The following is a 22439-nucleotide window of genomic DNA, read 5'->3' as shown; positions in this document are numbered from 1 at the left end:
GCATCCACCCAGCAGAACGTAGATCATTGATTTCTCAATCTCATGCTAAAATTGAAATATTCTGACCTTTTATTATACATCTTGGTAAATAAAAATACACAACAAATAGACTAAGAAAAAAAAAAAAGAAATACCAGCCAGGGTTGGCCCTGCTTAGCTTCCAAGATCTGATGGGATTGGGCTTGCCTGAGCTAATCAGGAAAGTGTTATCCACAGGCCTAGTTACGTGGAAATGGTAGGCCTGTGTCTGGAGCTCCCTGGCCTCCTGGCCAGGAGCTCATACTTTACTACCCTATCCCCATCCTGCTGCAGGGGGACTAGATGCTGCCCCACCCCCTCCTGCAGTCCTGGGGTCCCAACTTACCGGTAGGCTGGAACAGAAGGGACACCAATGTCCGGGGAGCCCGTTTGACAAGACCCTTGGAGCCTCGCCAGGCAAAAGGAAACACTGCTTGTGATGGAACCAGCCCACTTTTGCCTCGCAGGCTCAGTTCCATCTTGCCCACCCCATTGTGGCTGGTTGTCAACTCCAGGTGGATGGCAAAAAAGGACTGTAGGTAACACTGACTGCCACCACCTGGCTAAAGTACAGGGTCACAGCTGGGAGAGCCAGGACTCCTAGCTGCCCTTTTCACACGGGTAAGGCCTTGCCTCTGTAGTCTCCCACAGCCCCAGGACGTGGGTGCTATGGGGGCAAGTTACTGCAAGGATGCATCCTCCTGGGTCTTCGCTTTGCACTGGTGTAGTATTTCTGAGGTGGGGGAGCAATACGTGGATCAAAGAACCATGGCTCACTTCCAATTTATAAACAATTTATTAAAAGAACAACGTTTCAAAGCACATCTGTAGCATAGCACAGAGTTATGCTAAAGAGACAAAAGAAACTGGATGAAACACAATCCTTCTGTCCCTCTGCTAAAACATAACTCATCTGATGTTAATACAGGGTTGGCACCTTTGATTAAGCAGTTCCTAAAGTCTCACTGCTTTGTCCATATGTCCAAGACAGCTGCTCACCTCTCCTCCCAGGAGCAAGGTCCTTCCTCATTGATCAGACAGTGAAAGAGCAAAGACCGTTCCTTCCTGTAATCAGCATCATATATACTATCCTGTCCCCTCCCACAAGAAGCCCCTCACCTAGGAATTCTGGGAAGAAGAAGCTTTCCCCCCTCTCCACTCCAAGTACATGCTTCCTGGCCAGATCAATTAACCTTTGAAAGGAAAGATGAGCGTGGGCTTTGCGGCCCCTCCCCGCTCTCCCCAGCCAAGAGGAAACCCCCCTTGTTATTTTGAAATAGGGATGGAGGCATTTCATCACACTGACTGCCACCAACAAGCCACTATCAGAAGCATGCTTTGGGGGCTGTGCCAGCCCCACGATGCTGAAGACTGACAGGGCAGCAGCAGGACTTCTCCACAGACCCGACTAGCAAGGCCGGTGGGCCAGGGATGGGGCAACCAATCTGGATTGCGTATGGCTGGCCTTTGGGCATGATGAGCCCAGAGGAGGGGTTGTTAAAGCCTCAGGACCAAAGCAAGTCTCCCACAGCCTGCCTTTCCAGTGCAACATTCCTGGCCTCAGTAACATCATATCAAAGTATAGAGGAGGGCAATCCAGACATATCATAAGGCACAATACAGCAGGACAGAATTTTGGACTTGACATGTGGCAAAAGGTTGGCCACCATAAATGACAACAAGAAGTAGTACCTTGTTTCCTGGACACTGTAAGGATTCCTGAAATTTCCACCACCACATACCTGAAAGGCGGGAAGAACTGGCTGAATTAAAGGGGAGAGGAGCCTGAAAAGCATAGACATTGTCACCCTCAGCGATGGTGGTCAGATCCTCATCATCTGAGAAGGAACACTGGAACCCAGACTGGGTCAGTTCTGCTAGGATCACCTGCAACATAAAGCAAGAGTTATAGGCATCGGGCTCTTATATACCTGAGGTATTTATCGAAAGGGAAACCTCCCAGGTTTACACTTGCAAAGCTAATAAGAGATCAACTCAACTCAACTTGGTGACCTTTTTGAACAATAATGAAATTCACCTTCCCAAACTGGCATACTGACACATATCACTATTATTATATGTTGATGATACATTATTACCCTCCAGAACCCCTATTGGGCTGCACAGAGCTCTAAGAACATGTGCTTTATACTATAAAATCAAACAACTTATCATACATCACACACACACACACACAAAGATTATGGCATTTGGGAAAAATCCAAAGATCAGACATTGGGAGCTGCAGAGAAATCAACAAGAACTACTTCTCAACTTTAAATATCTTGATGCAGTCCTGCAAGCCTCAGGTGCCAAAACCATCCAGAATAACTTTGTTGCTGATGCTGGTGAAAGAACATCAAATAGCATATTAAACTCATGACGTTTCAACACAGGCAGAAGTGGGAGAGGACAAGAAGAGAAGGGAACTGAGAACAAAGACCAGGAAGTTCCAAATGAACATTTTGTCCCTACTTGTCACTTGGCAATACTTATGGCACTTCTAGCAAAACATATACTCCATGATCTATTGTAAAGTCAAGTATTAAACCAACCACAAAATAAAGAGGATTACTGACATATCCAAGCAGAACAGTTGGGCAATCAGTTCCAGTAAATAACACAGTTAACTCTAAAGGCTGAAAAATGATCTCTGTTCAGACATAATACTGGGAGTGAACTGGGGGAGTGAAGCCTTTCCAGCTTGATGAAGCTCCAGAACTTATTTTAAAATTCTACTTAAATAGCAATCAGCAGCCATTTCTTTTGTTTCAGCTGATGTGTGGACTTTTTGCTACTCAACAGAGAGGCCTGAGAAACTGACCAATCTTTCCACCTTCATATTTCACTACGGGGTAAGTGGGGGAGAGTGGGCAGGGCCCCTCACCAGGACAGACAGCAGTTCTAGCCAATCGGGTGAGGGCACAATCTAGGCCCTCACCAGGACAGGCCAGAAAGTGACGAGGAAGCGGCTGGGGAGTAAAGAAGGAAGCCTTCCCCTCAAGCCTAGAAGCACACCCGGGTTCTTGAAGAGGCCCTGGGTGTGTTTCTAAGCCTGAGGGGACGACCATGCAACTGCAGGGGGGGAGGGGGAGAAGCAGGCCTTCCCACCAGGCCTAGAAACGCCGCACCCGGGGGCAATGCCACCTCTATGTGTCTGCTGGGCAGCCACAGCGGGGGGGGGGGGGGCTTTCAAAGCCTGTGCTCATGAACGGGCTTTGAATCTAGTCTAGAATAAAATCATGGAACTGAGTCTCAAAATTAAGTAGGAAAAAATGGGGGGGGGGATAGATTTGTATTTTATCACTTGGTCACTGTTGCAGAATGTCCCGCTGACCCATGGGAGCCATTCTACTTTAGGTCCTTTGAGTGGTAGAGACATTCAGTGGCCATACCAGGCCTCTGCTCACCGCTAAGAGGATCTACCTTGCCCTCAGCTGGTAGAGAAGAAAAGGTTCCACTAAGAAGGCCAGTGACAGACTCTGCCCAGACTCCCATCTGCAACTTTAACTCCAACTTTCTCAGGAACTTTCTCTTACCACACTTTGGAATCCCTTCTTTTTTTTTTACTTCCTAGGAAGCGATACCATCCAGCATTTGGAACCCCCAGCCTCTGTCACTTCCAAGGTGTCCCCTCTCCTGCTTACTGTCCTGGAGGTTTTGTAGCCCTATAATTCTCCATAGTGGGATGTAGCTCAAAGTTTCTCCACAGGGACAATACAAAAAGACACTGATGATTCATACATAGAAGACTGCCTCCTCAAACGAGGTGTAGATGTTAGATGGTTGGTTGGACTAGGATGTAAAAGACCCTAGGCCAAATACCCACTCTGCCAAGGAAGCCTGTTCAGTGACTGTGGGCCAAGCACACCTTAAGCTTCCTCGCAGGGTTGTTGTGACAATAAAATGGAGAGGAGAACAAAAGGTGGAGTTTAAATGGAAAAAGTAAATCAATCAATCCATTAAATCCTCAGGATAATTTAACATCTTTTCAGTCACAAAAGAAGGATAATCTGTGATGAAAGGTAAGTTACTCCTCTTTAACTGAATGCTTCACAGAACTGCTTCATACTATGCTTGGAAGCAGCAAGAAGGGTGATTCTCTCAGGTAATATGCAAATATCAGAAACAGATGGAACGCAAACAAAAAACCTCCTGGCATCCATGGTGGTAACCTACTTGCTAAGAAATACTAAAGAGAAAGGGGGGAGTGATTATCCTTCCAGGTCCCAGAATGGCTCCACTCCTTCCCTTTTCCACCTTGTTTTTTCTTCCTGACCTGGTTTAACATAATTCCAGGTTGGGATTTGAGACTCTGCATTGATAACATGCCCATGTAATTCTCAGTCTCTCTCTTTCAGTGCCTCTGCTTGTCAGCCTGCCTGCCTATGTCTGGTCTCCCTGTCTCTTGCCTAGGTGACTCATAGAATCATAGAGTTAGAAGGGGCCATACAGGCCATCTAGTCCAACCACCTGCTCAACGCAGGATCAGCCCAAAGCATCCTAAAGTATCCAAGAAAAGTGTGTATCCAACCTTTGCTTGAAGACTGCCAGTGAGGGGGAGCTCACCACCTCCTTAGGCAGCCTATTCCACTGCTGCTCTGACTCTATCATTGTACTTGAAGTTTAAACCCATTACTGCGTGTCCTCTCCTCTGCAGCCAATGGAAACAGCATCCTGCCCTCCTCCAAGTGACAACCTTTCAAATACTTAAAGAGGGCTATCTTGTCCCCTCTCAACCTCCTTTCCTCCAGGCTGAACATTCCCAAGTCCCTCAACCTATCATCATAGGGCTTGGTCTCCTTTCCAGTTTTTCTACTTCTATGCTCACCTTCCTGATTATTGCTTCTCTTGATACCAATTCTAAAGTCCACCCAAAAGAAGATGGTTTCTTCTTCAACTGAGATCCTGATTTTACCTCTAGATTAGTTATTTTGTGTCATACTTATACCACCTTGCTTCTTAATTCTGCCTGGACCTCCCAACATGTCAGATCCAGTACTCTATCCATTTCCAATCCCAATGGGACTCATACTTGCAGGTTTCTTTGTATTTGCCTTCCCATAACTGAACCCATTCATTTTCCTGTTCAAGATCTGTAGTGTGCATGATTCAAGAGCATATGAAGAATATCCTACAGGCAGCATCAGAGGAGAACTGTAACTAGCATAGCTAGATTAGAAGCTTTCTGATATTTTTCAAATAATATCCTCCAGCATTCTGATTAGCTCAGTTGGAGACTTCCTGGTTCCTCCCTGCTTGCAACAGACTGAATGACGAACAACAGGGCAGCTAAACAGTTAGTTAAGACTCATATATTGAAACCTGCCAACACACAATAACCTCTGAAACCACCTCTAGAATCCTGTGCTCATTCCTTTTATCCTGGTTGAATTAAGAGATCCGTATGTGCTTGCACATTTTCAAATCCAGATGCACATTGTTTGTCTACCAACCATATTACAAGTAATGAGCAGCTGAGACAAACCTCAATTTCTGGAAGGTAACAAGGTGCAAACGTTCAAGCTTTTTCCAATATGCACCCGGATGCCACTTACAAAAGGAAAGTAACAAAATATCCTTGAAAATGATTGGAGAATCACTGTTTGCTCTTCAAATACACTTAAAAGAGTACAAAAACTCTACTCTTTGACCATCTTAAAAGCATGCTGTGAACAAGAAGTAGCATGCATCATGTTGCATTCTATGATTCTTCTGTGATGCTGCTATTGCTGTTACTGTTTGCCCACAAGTACCAACAAGAGTATCCCCAGGGAAGTTTGGCTGGCCCTTGGCAAAAAGATCTTGGCTGTTCTTGTCTCAGTGAACCTCTTCAGCTTTCTTCCTATGTGCTGATTCCTCCTGTTGATTTAACAATGTGATTGCAACAAATGCTTAACAAAACACTTAACCATCATTTTTGGGGAGCTCTTCTTCATTCATTTTTTTTCCTGGTGGGTGCACTCTAAAGACACACTTGGGTGGCCCATCTGACATTCAGATGGTGGCAGCTGTGTTCAATTTTGAGCCTGTTCAGAGCAACAATCTTCTGAAAAAAACAGTCCTTCTGACCAGTGAGACCATCATGTAACCAACTTAGTTCTGGCTCTCAACCATGTGCCAGCTACTAGAAAAACACAGGGTTATTTTTCAAATTTTAATAAGTGCCCAACTGCAGGGCTGTAAATAGCAGGGAATCGGTATGAGAAAGATGAGCTTTTGAGAATTAGGTCATGTCCCTCCCAATTCCTTTTTTCCCACACCAAAAATATTACGTGGGGAACACTGAGCTCAGCTACAGCTATAATACCCATAGGAAAAAAATTCTGATTTACCTGATCAGGTGAAATATTGCCTTCCTCTGCCACCATTTCTCTGAACTTTTCCACTTTGCAAAAGAGAGGCACGGCCAGACCCACACGCACAAATCGCTGACTCTTGGATTGGAAGACGAGAGTGATGTTCAAGGGTCTATGACAAAAGGGAAGAATCTTCACTACAATCCATTTAATTCTTCAGGCAATCCCCACCTCACACACAGGCATCCAACTCTGGGCCTGATAAATTAAACAACTATGCATTAATCTACTCAAATGGCTGGTTTTATTTATTTGGATATGCCATCAAGTCTGTAGCAATTAATACAATTGGATGCCCATAAATTGAAAACATTTCATTTTTAAAAAGTGACCTTTTCTCTGCAGGAAAGGTAAAATCAAATCTCGAGTTACTTACATGTTCCATAATACTGATAATGATAATAATAATATCTATGTCTTTAGATCTATCAGTATTTCTTTGAGTTAGGCAAAACCATGCAAAATTTATGTCTGACTATGGAGAGTTGATTAATGTTGTCTCAGCAATAGAACTGACAAACTATATGCATATCTGGCCATTCAAAAGTACAACTCAATGAACACTAAAGATCTCTGTAAAATGCAGGACTGAGAGAAGGATTAAAAAGAAATGAAAGTGAAGATTTTTAGTTCTTTTCTCCTCTACAATGCAAACCTTGTGTGGCTGTGTCCTTCTTATGGAGTCAGCCTCATTGTCTTCAAAGTCCAATCAAAGCTAAAGCCCCAAATCTGCAGGGAGTCCTGAGGGTTTATACAGAGACCGGATAGACCAAAAATGTCAAGGAGTAGGAAGCTATGCCAAATCTCCCCCAAGGGGCCTGAAAGTGACAGTTAAATGAAGTTCCTACTAAAAGTCATTTTGGAAATATATAGATTCCAGATAAATAGCTAGGCAATGAGCTTTTGTAGGCAAGAGCCTACTATACAAAAACATGAATTAGGAAAGTGCCTGGTATATGTGGCATGCAGTACATGCACACACACACACACTTGAGGTACAGTCAAGATAAAATTAAATAAGCAAGGTGGAACCAAAAGATAATAAAGATAAGTTACGCTGGGCCCTTAAATCCCATCAGATACCACTAGCAGGATGAATTATGCTTCAATCAACACGGTTCAACTGAAGTCATGCTTAGCTGTAAAGCCTTAGGGAAGGGATGTATATAAATGTAATAAATAAATAATAAATAAAATAAAGCTTTCCTCAGCCTGAAACAGAGATTATCAGAGATTTTAGAAGAAGTTGGTTGAGTTCAAACATAGCAAGACCAGTTTGATGCAGCCAGTTTGAAGCCTGGGAATGTTTTTAAGTTCTTCTCATTCCAAATTTTGAGTAGCCTCATTACACCCTAAATCAGCCTTTCTCAATGGGGGTTCTGTGAAACCTTGGGGTTTCTCAACGGCCTCCAAAGAGTTTCACTGATTGGGTGGGAGTTAATTCATCTTTTATATATATTTTTAATTTTTTTAATATATTGGTTGATATGACCACATATGGTTATGTTGATCCCCCCTCCCCCCCATGGCCAATGAGAGGCCTGGAGGGAGTAGAAAAGGGAGGATGCTCCAGTCATTAAAAGCCTTGCTGGCTAAGGGATGGTAGCACATGGTAGCAACTGGAGTCCAGAGAGGTAAGTACTTTCACTGCATTGGGGGCTGGCAGGGGGTCAAGAAGCAGCAGATGTCTATCCCAGCCCTATTCCTAGCCTAGCGGAGTAGGCTGCTGGACTGCTTCTGGTGCTGGGGAGGGCAGAGCGGCGAAAGAGCACTCTCTTGGGTGCAATCCCAGCTTCTTCCAGCCACTCTTGGGGGAGTTAAAGGGGAAGTGCCACAGCCATCCCCTTCCAGGCATAGCTTTGGGATGGGAAGGGATGGACAGGTGAGGCACTTGACCTCATTGGATGTTGCTGTGAGTCTGGCTTTTAAAAATATATATCAGAAATCTAGGGGATGAGAAGTTGTTTACGACAAACCCAGCTGGCCAAGGTGAGGAGTCAGAGTGGCTTATTTTTGCCTGGGCAGCTTCAGAAAGCCTGGCCCAACTTTATTCCATTCATTGCAGGGGAGGAAAGGGAAGTGTGAGGGTGGCACACATGTGTATGGATGCGGGGGTTGGGGGGACATCACTGTCGTTTTTGCCCTGAAAACAGGAGAAGCTCCCTGCAAGTATGAGAAAGGGAACCCCAAATCCTTGCCCCATCAGCCTGATTTCTGCTTTTTCCTCTAAGCTGGAGCTGGCCACCCCCAGGCAGCCAAGGCAAGAGGACCTCTGGCTCATGGCAGCCCCTTGTGAGCCAGCCTGGCTGAGCCCTGTGATCACAGCAGCCAGCTAAGCCACATGCAAGAACCGCCTTTCTCACCAGCATGCCTGGAGCTTGGCAAAGGGGGCAGACAGGCAGGCAAACTCCAAGGCCAGGGAGGTCAGCCCAGCATTGGGGATGGCATGACAAAGTGATGGAGGCCGGTCCTGACCCTGTTCCCAGCTCAGCAGAGTAGGCTGCTTGGTTGTTTCTGGCATTGGGGCAGAGGCGGGGGGGGGGGAGGACGATGGGGTGTGATGTCACATCTGGTGAGAGTGTCTGAGTGATACCATTTCTGTTCTAAACAGAAAAAGGGGGTGTGGCAGGAAAGTGTAGACTTCCAGGGTTTCTTGAAGACTGAAGAATGCTTCAGGGGGTTCTCAATGGTAAAAAGGTTGAGAAAGGCTGCCCTACACTAAAATGACAGGCACACTAAGACATTTGTTTGACTTCAATTGCTTAAAGCAGTAAATTGGGTTTCTAGCTTCCCATATTAGTCTTCCCCAGGATTTCTAGTATATATATTCAGGACACTCAAAATAATCAATTGATCTAAATGAAATTTGGATTTTTTTTTCACCAGCTGTCTCCTTCCTACTGCACACATCCATCACATCAATCCTTAGGATCCCCCCCTCCTCTGCAGATCAGTGGGCTGCAGTGGGAGGGGAGAGGAAGGAAAATTTTGGAAAATTAATCTGCATCCAATCCAGTGTCATAAATGAGATGGCATGGCAATAAGAGAGAAGACTAAGTATCGCAGGAAGAAGATACACCCTGCAGTATTGCTCTATTTCTTAATTCCGACACAAATTCAAAAACACAAAGAGAAATCCTGTGAATGTTTACTAGGGTGTTAACTTCCACCCATTTCAACAGAACTTATTCTCCAGTAGGTGTGTATAGGATTCAGAGTTCAGAATTTTGCTAATTCATTTTACCTAATTAAGACTTCTTCAGATTCAGATTTCTGTAAAAAGATTTAAAGTCTTTTAATTATATTTCTACCTCAGGAGAAATAGGCCTACAAAGAAACAGTCAGCACTACTTTGTTTATTCTACACTTCTTAAGTAATATCTGGGAATTCTAGGAAAATGTTTACTATAAAGCTGCCAGTTTCTTATTTCCCATGCTTCTAACTTCCGTGGTGGATGGCAGTGGGATATGTGCTCAGGGGAGAAACAGCTTGAGGTGTTGCTGGTTTTAGGCTTCTGGCTCCCTGCTGTGCATAAACAGCTGCCAAAGCAGCTATTTCCAATCCAGAGGCTCCCCCACCCCCCTTCTGACGCTGATTCTAATTCACCTTGCAATGCTGAAGTCACAAAGAAAACTCTTCTCCAGTCCCCTGCTGTTACCTCCACAACTTTGGCCAGCAGACAGCTGAATGGAAGGAGGGAAGCTCATGTTCTCCTTCAGTATGGAGCAGCATATTTGCTGTTGCAGGAAGATAAATGAAAAAGAGAGGCAGAGGCCTGGATTCCCAACTCTGACCCCCAGTGAACTGCAGGCTCTTTGCAGGATGCTGAAAAACTACAAATGTCAGCTGACCTGAGACCATCCTAGGACAAAACCGAGATCACTTCCTGGCCCAGATGTGAAGCAACCATAGGAACCACTTGCTGTACACAGACAGTGTTTACAATCTGTTGGCCCCTAACAATCCTGAGGCTTGCCATTTGGAAATTTCAGTTCATGCTGTTGCAGAGTCTGGAGGATTTGTAATTCTGAAAGAGAAACCTTTGTTCACAGCAACACACAAATAAATAAAATCCCAGGGTGACTAAACCGAGAACCTATGTGTGTGTTCAGGGACACTGGAGAACACACTCAAAATTGCTACAAAAGATGAAAAGAAATTGGTACCTTAAAGTCTAACAACATTTTATCCCAGCATAAGCTTTTGTTGGACTAAAACCTAATTCTTCAGGTAGAACTTCAAATAGCTATGTGCTTGATGAGCATCTCCCTTTTCAGCAAACTACTGATAAGGGGTCATGTGACTATTTAACACTCTTGGTTTGCTGAAGTTTAGCTTAGATCAGCCTCTTTAGATGCACTATCTGCTGACTTCTCTGTGCAAAGACCTGGGCTCACATGTGTGCACACAATCCTCTGTTCACTAACAAAGAACAACTGGGATCTCTGAGAAGACTGCTGTAAGCATGAGCAAAAAGGATAGCATAGGACATCAGCCACAATATCCTTCCTGAAAAGGAGTGACTACCTATAGCTGCAAGTCTTCAGCTTAGCAGAAATCATTGCTTACTTATCTGCAGCTTTAATGGGACATATTCCGTCTGCAGCAGCATTACCGAGCACAGTATCCCGCTGCACAAAATTACCCATATATACTCAAGCATAAACTGACCTGAATTTTAGCTGAGGCACCTAATTTTACTACAATATAAACAACAACAGGTAAGTGGGACCCTCACTCGAGTATAAGCCTAGGGGGGGGCTTTTTCAGCATTTAAAAATGTGCTGAAAAAGTCGGCTTATACTTGAGTATATACAGTACCTGGAACTGACTTTATACCTAATACCCCACCCCCAACATCATGTCCCATTTTCCCCTGCTGGTTTGTTTTTATTTCTTCCCAGTGCTGACTTTTGCAGAGATGAGTTTCTGCCCGGAAGGAAGAAAGAATCTGCAGAGATTGCTTCAAGCACAGGTAAACAGAGTTGTCTGTGCAAATGACTACTGAGATCCTTGCAATTGTCCATGGACTCCAGCAGAAGAAATTGAAGCCTGCTTGCTCTGATTTCAAGGAAAATTGGGTTAGATGTGGATAAAAGGAAAGAAAGGCTGCTTTCTCCTCAAGAGAGAAAAGCAAAATGCATCTACCTCGATCCCCAATTGTTTTGAATGGAATGAACTGACAGGAACATAACAGCTTAATCTTGTGGACTGCCTAATTGTTTTTAAGAAGACTGGCTGTTGCTTTAGCTGTTTTTAAGTGTCATTGTGCCACATTTTGAACACGGAATTGTTATGTTTATTTATTTATTATTTGGATTTCTATGACCGCTCCTCCCGGCAAGCCAGCTCAGGAAGGTTAACAACATAGTTAACCACTTTGGAGGGGCTGAGAGGATGGAAAGGTAGCACACAAATCCTCCAAATAAGTAAGAGAGAATAGGAGCTGGCAGGAGAAATTTACAGAGAAAAATATGCAGGCTAATTGGAGTGTTAAAGGTAACCCATCTTCATCTTGTTTACTAAGAGATGGCCAAATTAGCATGTTACATGGCTCACATACCTGGTTTGACGCAAGGGTATGGGAAGCGAGATGCACAGGAAGGGATCAAAGGTGTTGCTCTGCTTCAGGCAATGAGGGCAGGTCAAGGAGGACCTGGAAAGGAACCAGAAATCACAGTCAAATCCCATGTCAAGGGATACCAAAGTCAGCACAAAAAGGAGGACTGGCTTACCCCAGGGGATTCTACTATGACATTAATCTCTGGCCACAGGGCTTAAAGGGAATCCATGGAATGTAGAAAAATGTGTTCCTGAAAGTGTGTCTGTTGTCAGGCTCACAAATCAATGTTTATGTAGAAGTAAGTATCACCTAGGTCAATAAGACTCAGGAAGTATGTTTAAGACAACCACCAAAGAGTACACTCCTAAATAGAGTTGTATACTTCTAAGTCCACCAAAGTCAATGAGTTTATAAGGATGTAACTCTGTTTAAGACTGTCCAATATATCGCCTTCAAAGTACTACAGCATTACTGTGTACAAACTGCCTTTCAGGATCCTATATGTTTGACCTCCTATATGGGAAGTTACAACCAGTTGCACTGGTACATATTTTAAAGCAAGAATTTAAGTCATGCTGCTTAACTTTCCTACAGGATTGGATAAGTAGTCATTCAAAATTATTTGTATAATTTTGTATTATTTGTATTGTATTATTTGTATAAGTGGCTTACTGCAACACAAATGTAAAATGATAGTTCTTCACCTGGGATAGATGACAGCAACCTTAACTACAAAAATACTCAATCTCTCTGTGGCCAGTTCTATTCCAGAGCACCTCGGGGTTTAAAATTGCAATAAATTTTAATTTCAGTTGAGTAGCTTTGTCAATCTGTTGCAACTAAAGACAAAACACATCTGTGACAAAAGACTAGCCAAATTACTGAAGCATAAACTTTTAAGAGCAACAGCCCAGTTCATCAGATTCATCACTTGCATTCCCAGTAGCCAGAGAGAGAGAGAAACAATTAGAAACAATTAAATTAAAACATGTGAAATGTAGGAAATAATTGTTTGTAAAGTCGCTATGCAACATTAAAGGTTGTACAAGATAAGCACAAATTCCAGTAGGGTGGCCTTGTTAGTCTGTTGACACAACACATAAAAAAGATTTTATAGTATAATCCTAAACAGATTTATACCACTCCAAACAGAGTTAAATCTGTTTAGGACTGTACTATTAACAAAAAGGAGGCTTGTGGCATCTTAAAGACTTATAAGCCCTTATTCTAGAACAACTTTTTGTGGACTGTAGCTTGCTTCTGATAAGGTATGTTTTACTCCACAAACATTTACGCTAGCATAAAAACGTCTTTCAGTATGTCACTAGGCTTTGTTGGTGGTAGAAAAATATATTTTAAAGGTTTTGTTAGGGGATGACATTTTTCTTACACAGAACTGAGGACCTATCTGTGTTTTTTTTCAACACAAATATACACATGACTAAGCTTTCTCTCACAGCCCACACTGTAATAATGAGATTCCATTTTGCATGTCCAGCAAAACCCTCTCTATTCTTCATTCCTAATTGCAAAGAGTTATTAGCTCCAACTAGAAGTAGTAAGCTTGAAAATCTTTGCCAATTTATGCACTCTCCCTTGCTGGATGTGGGAAGAAGAGCCTAATTTTCCACTCCTCCACTGGAAGCCTGCTGAGGGACCTTGGGACACAGCTCTCTCAGGACTCTCTCTGCCCCACTTACCTTACAAGGTGCTTGTTGTGAGGAGAGGAAGGCAAGGCAATTATTAGTAAGGGTATAGAAAAGCAGGTGTCCAGGGCTAAACTTGGGATTTCAAAATGACACAGTTGGGCCCACAGTGGATCCATGGACCCCGTCTCATCTAGTTTAGGCCTCAGCATTGGTATTCCACACAGTCTGTTTCCTCTGGATATGGAAGCTCTCTTTGATAACCATGGCTAATAGCCACTGGTGAACTTCTCCTCCACAAATCTGTCTAACCTCTCTTTGCTAACACCATATAAATGCTTTATTGATGTGGAACATCTACTGGTGCGGTCCCACAAAATGAAGTCTTTGGACAAGACGTCCGTAGAGCCTCGCCCCCAGGGACCGCACCAGTGGATGGACAGCGGCAGGGGTGGCAGAGCACAGAGGCACGCTCAATGCTCTGGTGGTGGCGATGCCACCAGTCTTCTGAGGCCACTCCCGCCCTCTAGACCTGCTAAAGCCAGATTCTTTGGGAAAGCAGAAATTCACAGCTTAGGTTTCTGAGAGGAACACCCCCAGACATGTTGTTCTGGTTGCTGCTAGTATTATCACTGCAGTGTGATTAGTCGCTATTGTACTTTATAACGAATGTAACAGCTTCCCATTTAAATGAAGGCTTGACAGAAGGGAGAGAGCAGAGGCAATGGAAAAGAAAGGACAGGAAAATAAAATAATAACCAGAAGGAGGAAACAATCCTTAGACAAAAAGAGTTTCAACCTCTCTTCCTCAGACAAATGAACACCAACTTGGTATGATCCCGCAGGAAGACCTTTAGCACATGAGAAAGCAGCTTAAACCTAGAAGGGAAAGCTTTTCGCCTCAGCAGAGGATACAGCTGACCAAGAGAAATGAGAGCAGTTCTTAACAAGATTGGTCCACTAGAAGTGCTAGCCTGTTAATGGGATTGTACCTAACACGATTACCTGGGAGATCAAACTCCTCTCCCGGACACACAGATACAAGATTTAAAAAGACCAGCAGGGTGTAAAAGAAATCAACACAGACAGAACTCACTCTAGAAGGGGACCAGAATTTGCACCCTAATTATAATTACACGTTTCACACTTATTCTAGTCTTCTGTGAGCAATCTATTTGCACATTTAATCATCAGGGTGCATATTTGAGGAGTAAGTGCAATTACACTGGTTCCACTCCTCACATCTACACGAGCTCCAGTTTGTGAGCAATGCATAGGACTGAAAATTCCAAAACGCAGCATCCCTGATTATGGAGAAGGAGCACTTGCATATACCTTTTCCACATGTAGGTTAAATTTTATATACCGCCTTTGTACCATCACAATGACCACCAATGCAGCATAAAATCATATTTTATAATCACCAACATTAACACAGAGAGACACCACAAACCCACAAGCATAATTAAAACACTTAAAAACATATCTTAATACATACAAATACATAAAAACAGCAAAATAATGGCCAAACTAAAACAAAAAAAAAGGTCCTCATTAATTGGTGTAAGATGGCAACAGAAGTATACAGATGAGTCTCCCTGAACAGATAACTCCAGGGTTTTGGGACCACAATTCAGAAGGCCTCCCCAGGTGGCCAACCAGAAAGTAGGGAAACCTGAAGGAGGTCTTCCACAAACGACCATAGTGGTTGGGCAGGTTAATGAGAGAATAAGTTCTTCTGGTATGGTATGTTGGGTCCAAACTGCATAGTGGCTTGAAAGACAAAACAAGCACTTAAACTGGGCTTACAAACAAAGTGGGAACCAGTGTAGTTTGATTAGAGCAGATATGGCTCCTATGACCCACTCCAGTCAAAATCCTGGCTGTAACATTCTATACCAAATGAAGTTTCCAAATGCTTCTCAAGGACAGTCCCATGGCCAAAAGGGTTGTTAGCAGCCATGAAGCAGCTGAGTTCTTGTAGAAAGATAGGGTTGCAGGCCTCATTTTCGGGATACTGGAGGCGCTGCTGAGTAGAGGATCTTATAACCAAGGAGGAATATATAAAACTAGGGGCAAAGCCCGTTGTATCCAAGAATACAATGGGCGCTAGAGCTTGGCAGTGGGAAGAGGAAGGGGAGGAGTTGTCCAGTCTGTAAGGGCATGGGGTTGAATGTGTGTGTTGTGTGGGAGGTTGTGGTGGCATGGTGGCAAATGAGGGTATGGGGTGTGGAGATATGGGTGTCAAGAACCTGTGGTGTGGAATGTTCATTGAGTGTGGGAAAGGACTGACCTTTGGGAATTTTGGCATAGTGGTTACAGATTAGCTTTCCAGAGTCATATCCTCAGATATGTGAAGGGAAAATCAGACTGGAGACTCTTCTTAGGGGAAGATTACATGCAACCAATTCCCCCCAGTTCTGCGTCATTTCCCTTCTTGTGTGAATTAGGCCACATTCACCTAAATGCCCCTCTGCCCTAATACACATGGGGTAGTCACAGTACACAGGTGTTCACCCTGTTCCTTCTGTCTCCCATGTTTTCACTGTTGGTAAAATGTTATGTGCCCACATGCTTCTTTCATGGTTGCTCCTTAGAAGAACGGATTTTTGTACCCTATTGCTTACTACCCAAAGGAGTCTCAAAGCGGTTTACAAACACCTTTTCCATTCGTCTCTCCACAATAGTCAACCTGTGAGGTATGTGGGGTTGTGAGAGATCTGAGAGAACTGGGAATGGGCCGCAGTGACCCAGCAGGCCTCAGGTGTCTCAAAGCATTTTCCAATCGTCTTCCCTTTCTCTCCCCATAGCAGACTCCACATGAGGGAGGTGGGGTAGCGAGCCTCACAGGGAAGCTGGCAACCCTAAGAGGAAGACTCTCTGTGCACAGCAGTCTTGACCTTAGTAAGGTTTTTTATACTGCTTTTTTAATTTGCCAGGCCAAGGTTATTTGCCAGGCCAATAAGTCATTACAGTTACTATGTGTCTTCAGACATTTACTTGTTCTCTATTTACAGTTTCAGGCTGTAAATATTTATTTAGATCTTCCTGCACTTTCCATACTCACAGGACTCATGCTGGTCTGCCTGTCTGCACCCCAGAATACAAACAGTTGCTGGTAAGGGCTGGCCATAACCCATAGGCCAGGAGGGTCATTCCTGCACCACTCCCTCCCAACTGCAGGCAAAAATGGCTCATTTGAAGGCTGGACTCTGAGGCATTGTATGATTTTGACATTCCACCCCCAAACCTCCAGGAATATTTCCAACCCAGGGGTAGCCAATCTACAGGTGTGGCCTGGAGAGCTCCTGGAATTACAGCTCACTTGCAGAGTATAAAGATCATCTCCCCAGGCAGAAAGGGCTACTTTGGACAGGGTTGTGGTAGAGAAGAAACATTTAAGGCTTCCCACACAGGTTGTTGTTGAATTGAAAAATTTGAGGCCTACTGCACAGGGTTGTTGTGCAGATGAAACAGGAGACAAAAGAGCCAGTTTCCTCTGCAGAATAACGCTGTGCAGTGGCCTCAAATCTGCAGAGAGTTGCAAAGAAGAAAGACTTGGCTGTGTCTAACCCCCGGCCAGAGCAGTATTTTAAGTGAGAAGGGGCTTTTCTGTGGCCTTCCTGTCAGCCAAATGTTTGGAAGAAGGGGAAAGTCCCCCCCCTCAAAAGGAAGGCCCTCAGACTCCCCTGCGTTGCTCTTGGAAAGGCCTCCCTCCCCTCAGTCAGGGCCTGTCAGAGGCACCTTCACAGCAGGCCTGAAGGGGGGGAGGGGGAGCACTCTGCAGCCTCCTGCCAGCTCTGTCAGGGTTCTGAGGCAATTTACAGTAGGACATGACAGTTAGGACAGCCTTGGGGCGAAAAGGGCTGGCACAGCCTGTCCAAGCCTCTGTTCTCATCCCTCTCGGCAGCCCTACTGACCTCATCTCCCTGTGGTGGTCAGGAGCAGACTGGCAGCCAGACTGGGCTGGCTGAATGGAATTTTGGTCTGTCCTGGTGAGGGGCCAATAGGAAGGCGCTTTGCGCGCCTCCCCATTGGCTGCTTGGCCCTAGATGGGCCCTCTGAGTTTTTATCCTGGACAGGGTCTGCCCTAACTCCTCCCCAGGTGGCCTTACCCTTTTATTTAATAGGAGTGGTTAAAGGGGAGCAGTTAAAGATAAGCAATGAATGTATGGAGATTGTTAGAAAAGCTAAATCTGAGTATGAGCTTAGGCTAGCAAGAAATGCTAACAACAACAAAAAAGAGTTCTTTAGTTATATTCAAAGTAAGAAAAAGAATAGGGGTATGGTAGGCCATTGGCGGGACAAGAAAGTGATATTGTAAACTACAAGGGCTAAACTGCTCAATTCCTACCTCTCCTCAGTCTTCTCTTATGAGGGGAATCATGCTCAACGTGGCAAAATCATTTCATGTGATGGTGGGAATTATGGCCTAGGATAACTGTAGAGGTAGTCTATAAACATCTATACAATTTCCGCACAAGGAATTATTTGTGTCACAGCTCCCTAATGATGTTGACTTATTGAGTCCCCTCCAAATGACATTGACAACATTCGGAGGCTGTTTTGCGATGCGGCCATTTTTAAACCATGATGTGGTAAATCCTGGAAACTGGATTTACCACACTCTATTGCGCGAGCAAGAGGTAAGTGGTGAGCAAACAGGGATAAGAACATATGGAGGAGAAAATGTGCTATAGTCTTGTGAATGCTGTCCCACCCTCTCTGCTTGCTCACCATTTCCTGCCATCTTCATCTCCAGTCATCCTAAGTAACTGCCACCGCCTTCGCCCCACCCCCTGCACATGCACTCCCCATGAGGCCTCGCTACTGCTGCTGTCACCACCACCTCCCCTGCACACACATATGCATTCCCACATGGTGTGTGTGTGTGCTCGCGCAGTGATGGCAGTGGCGGTGAGACTCTGTGGGGAAGCATATGCGGGGAAAGCAGCACCCACGCTTCAGAAGTGCTCGTGGAGAAAGAGTCCAAGGTGAGTGGGGAAGGCTGAGTGACAGACGGACAGACCAGTGGGGGGGGGGGAAGAGGAGCAGAAGGGACAGAAGGTTGACAGCTTGGGGTTGAGATGGCAGTAGGACAACTGGAGATAAAGATGCTAGTTGCAGGGGTGGAAACCTGCCTCCCTCACCTTGCTGTATTTGTTTTTGTCCTTTGTCTTACATGGCAATGCATATTCATTGCCACACATAGGCTTCTGATTGGTTGCCTCCATTGACTGACAGACTGAGGAGCTGTGACTAATAGAGAGCGTTGCTCTCACTAGTACCTTTTTCGGAGCCAGAGAAGGGGAAATGCAACACCACGGCAGAATGTGGAGAGGAGAACTGGCTGAATTTATTATACTGCAATTAAGGGTAGGAGACATCATGACATTTTGCCCCACATGGGGAAGTGAAACAAAATCCTCTAGCCAGATGGACTGCATCCAAGGGTACTAAAAGAACTTGCAGATGTAATTTCAGAGCCTCTGTCCATTATTTTTGACCATTCTTGGAGAACAGGTGAAGTGCCAGAAGATTGGAGGTGGGCAAATGTTGTCCCCATCTTCAAGAAGGGGGAAAAGGAGGATCCAGGTAACTAGTGACCCGTCAGTTTGACATTCATAGCTGGCAACATTTAGAACAAATCATCAAACAACTGGTCCTTGAGCAGCTAGAGTGGATGGCTGTAATTACTAAGAGTCAGCATACGTTTCTCAAGAACAAGGCATGTCAGACTAATCTTATCTCTTTTTTTTTTTTTCTTTTTTTTGAGAAAGTTACTACCTTGCTGGATCAGGGAAATACTGTGGATACAGTTTACCTTTTTAAAAATTATATTATTACATTTATATAGCACCCTAACCTAAGGCTCATGGTAGTTCACATGAGACACAGAAAAATAGGAATAGTACAGAGAAATCAATAACCATAACCAACAATAAAATAACAATCGACCAATAGTAAACAGAGAGAACAGTGAATTCATAACTGTATCATATTGATAGACCTATGATTGGCCAGTTCAGGCACTGAATTTCATGGGAGGGAGATTCAGGGGCCCAGTGGAAGGTGTTGGTTCTGGTCAACCTCAACCAAATGCCTGGCAGAGGAGCTCCCTTTTGCAGGCCCTGTGGAAATGTTCTAGTTCCAATAGGGCCCAGATCTCCTCTGGGAGCTCATCTCACCAGGTGGGGGCAGGGACAGAGAAAGCTCTGGCCCCAGTTGAGGTCAAGCAAGCTTCCTTGGGGCCAGGTATCACCAGCCGGTTGCAGGTTGTAAAGGTCTTTGAGGGGTATAGGCAGAAAGGCAGTACCTCAGGTACACTGGGCACAGACAGTATATGGCCTTAAAAGTGATTACCAAAACCTTAAGTCTGATCTGGAATTTTACTGGTAGCCAGCAAAGTTGTTAGAGAATGGGCCAAATATGAGACCTCCATGGTGTGAGGATCCTGCACTCTGGACCAGCTGTAGTTTCCAGATCAAGGTGAAGGGCAGGCCTGTGTAGAGAAAGTTGCAGAAGTCAGTCTAGAAGTGACCGTCATGTGGATCACTATGACTAGGTGTTCTGGTCCATGTATGGCTTAGCAATGGTGGCAGAAAGCCAGCCACACTACTCTCACGACCTGAGCTTCCATTGAGAGGGAAGCATCGAGGATCACACCCATTGTTCCTGGTAGAGTGAGTCACTGATAGCTGCACTCTGTCCAAGTTGGGTAGGTATGCTTCCTCGCTTGGACCCTTCCTGCCTAGCCATAGGACCTCTATCTTTGAAGGGCTGAGCTTCAGACAACTCTGCTTGAGCCACCTCATCACTGCTTCCAGGTAGCTGGCTAATGCTTCTGGGGGAGAATCAGTGGGGCCATCAATCAGAAGGAAGAGCTGGGTGTCATCAGCATATTGGTGACAGCCCGGCCCAAACTTCCACGCCAGTTGAGCAAGAGGGCATATGAAGGTGTTGAATAGGATTGGAGAAAGAACTGCTACCTGAGGGAATCCACGTGCAAGCTAGTGGCGGCTTGATGGTCTCTCTCCTATTGCTACCCTCTCTCTGCAATCCTGGAGAAAGCAGATCAGCCATTGAAAGGTTGTTCCCTGTATCCTGGCATCAGCAAGGCAGTGAGCTAGAAGCTCGTGGTTGATTGTGTTGAACGCTGCTGAGAGGTCTAGTAGAACAAAGAGCACTTACCCACCCCGGTCCAACTGTTGACGGAAGTCATCTGTCAGGGCAACTAGCATTGTTTCTACCCCATGGCCAGGCCAGAAACCTGACTGGGTATAAGCTGAAGCTTCTTCCAGGAATGCTGACAATTGATCCGCAACAGGCCTTGCAAGCATCTTTCCCAGAAATCCTAATTGTGAGATGGGACAATAGTTGTTTGGGTCTCACAGATCCAAAGATGGCTTTTTGAGCAATGGGCAAACCACTGCCTCTTTTAGTCCTTCCAGGAATTCTCCTGGAGGAGCAGCACCAAAGGCCGCAGACCACGACCCCTGCAAGCCCTGGCCATTCACCGGAGCGGCAGCAAAGGCAAAAGTGATCTACCTTGACAGCTGTCAGAAGGTCAGAATGATTGGTAGCTCACTGCCAAGGTAGATGGTGTCCAGCTGCAGCTCCTTCTTCTGACAAGGATTAGCTCCAGGTGCAGGCCCTTTTGGCAAGGTTCTTTGTAGGGTCAACACGTGTGTTACCCTGCCTGTTTCTCCACAATGAAGCTCTGTTCCTGTGTTTCCCAGATCTCCGTCCTCTGGTTTGTCTTCCACCCCCGCTCTTGCTCTTTGACCTTCGGCATTGTCTTCTGCCCACACACCGGCTCTTCAAGCTTTGGAATTGTCTTCTGTCCATGCTCTGGCTCTTTGACCTTCAGCATTGTGTACCAGTTCTTCGACTTCAGCTACAACTGACCTCACTTCCTGCTCTGCTGTACAGTAAACTCTGACTTCCCTGGCTCCCAACCTCTGACTGAACTCTGGCAGGCTCTCTGCTCTGGTACAACTACCCAGCCATGCTGGTGCAGCCCAGCAGAGCAGCATAGGAATAGATGAGGTACTTATATATGCACCATAACTCTAGGAAAGGTGAGAATTGTCTTGGCAGTAGTACATGTGAAAAGGATCTGGGGGTCTTAGTAAACCAGACACTGGGCATGAGTCAGCAGCTAAAAAGGCAAATGGGATTTTTGGTTGTATTAAAAGAAGCATAGTGTCCAGATCATGTGAGGTAATAATGCTGCTTTACTTCGCTCTGGTAAGACCTCACTCAGAGTACTGTGTTCTGTTTTGGGCACCACAACTGAAGAAAGATGTAGAGAAACTACAGCATGTCCAGAGGTGGGCTACAAAGAGATGAGGGGTTTGGAGGCCAAGTTGTATCAGAAAAGACTGAGGGAGCTTGGTCTGTTTAGCCTGGAGAGAAGACAACTAAGAGGTGATACGATAACCATCTTCAAGTATTTGAAGGGCTGTCATATATGTTCCCCAACCACCAGGCCACGGTCCAGTACTGGGCCATGGAGGCCTCGTAACTGGGCTGCGACAGGGGGGGAGGTGCGGGTGTAGGCACCAGCTCGCTAGCACCCGCGCCTTCCTCCCCCCCCCTGGTTACCAGCCTGAAAAAGGTTGGGGAGCAGTGATAGAAGATGGAGCAGAGTTGTTCCCTGTTGCCCCAAAGAGTCAGACCAGAACTAATGGGTTGAAATTAATTCAAAATAATTTTCAGCTAAACATCCAGAAGGAGTTTCTTGAGAGGCTTCCTTGAGAGGTGGCAGGTTCTCCTTTTTTTGGAAGTTTTTAATCAGAGGCTAGATAGTCATCTGACAAAAATGCTGATTTTATGAACAGGCAAATTGT

The 22439-nt window shown here is 45.0% G+C and overlaps 1 protein-coding gene across 2 annotated transcripts in view; it reads right to left on the bottom strand.

Moving 5' to 3' along the window:
- USP43 (ubiquitin specific peptidase 43) overlaps positions 1-22439 on the bottom strand; it is a 149891-nt gene that overhangs the window by 52398 nt on the left and 75054 nt on the right. For both annotated transcript variants that reach the window (XM_077327524.1, XM_077327525.1), the window contains exons 4-6: positions 11942-12034; positions 6354-6489; positions 1761-1905 (exon numbers count right to left, since the gene is read on the bottom strand). In XM_077327524.1, coding sequence (XP_077183639.1) covers positions 1761-1905; positions 6354-6489; positions 11942-12034 — 374 coding nt within the window. The remainder of the gene's footprint in view (positions 1-1760; positions 1906-6353; positions 6490-11941; positions 12035-22439) is intronic.

The sequence above is a fragment of the Paroedura picta genome, chromosome 3 (assembly GCF_049243985.1).
Source record: "Paroedura picta isolate Pp20150507F chromosome 3, Ppicta_v3.0, whole genome shotgun sequence".
NCBI classification, from domain to species: domain Eukaryota; kingdom Metazoa; phylum Chordata; class Lepidosauria; order Squamata; family Gekkonidae; genus Paroedura; species Paroedura picta.
Note: the sequence above shows the minus strand (reverse complement) of the source record. Positions and strands in the feature narration are given on the sequence as shown.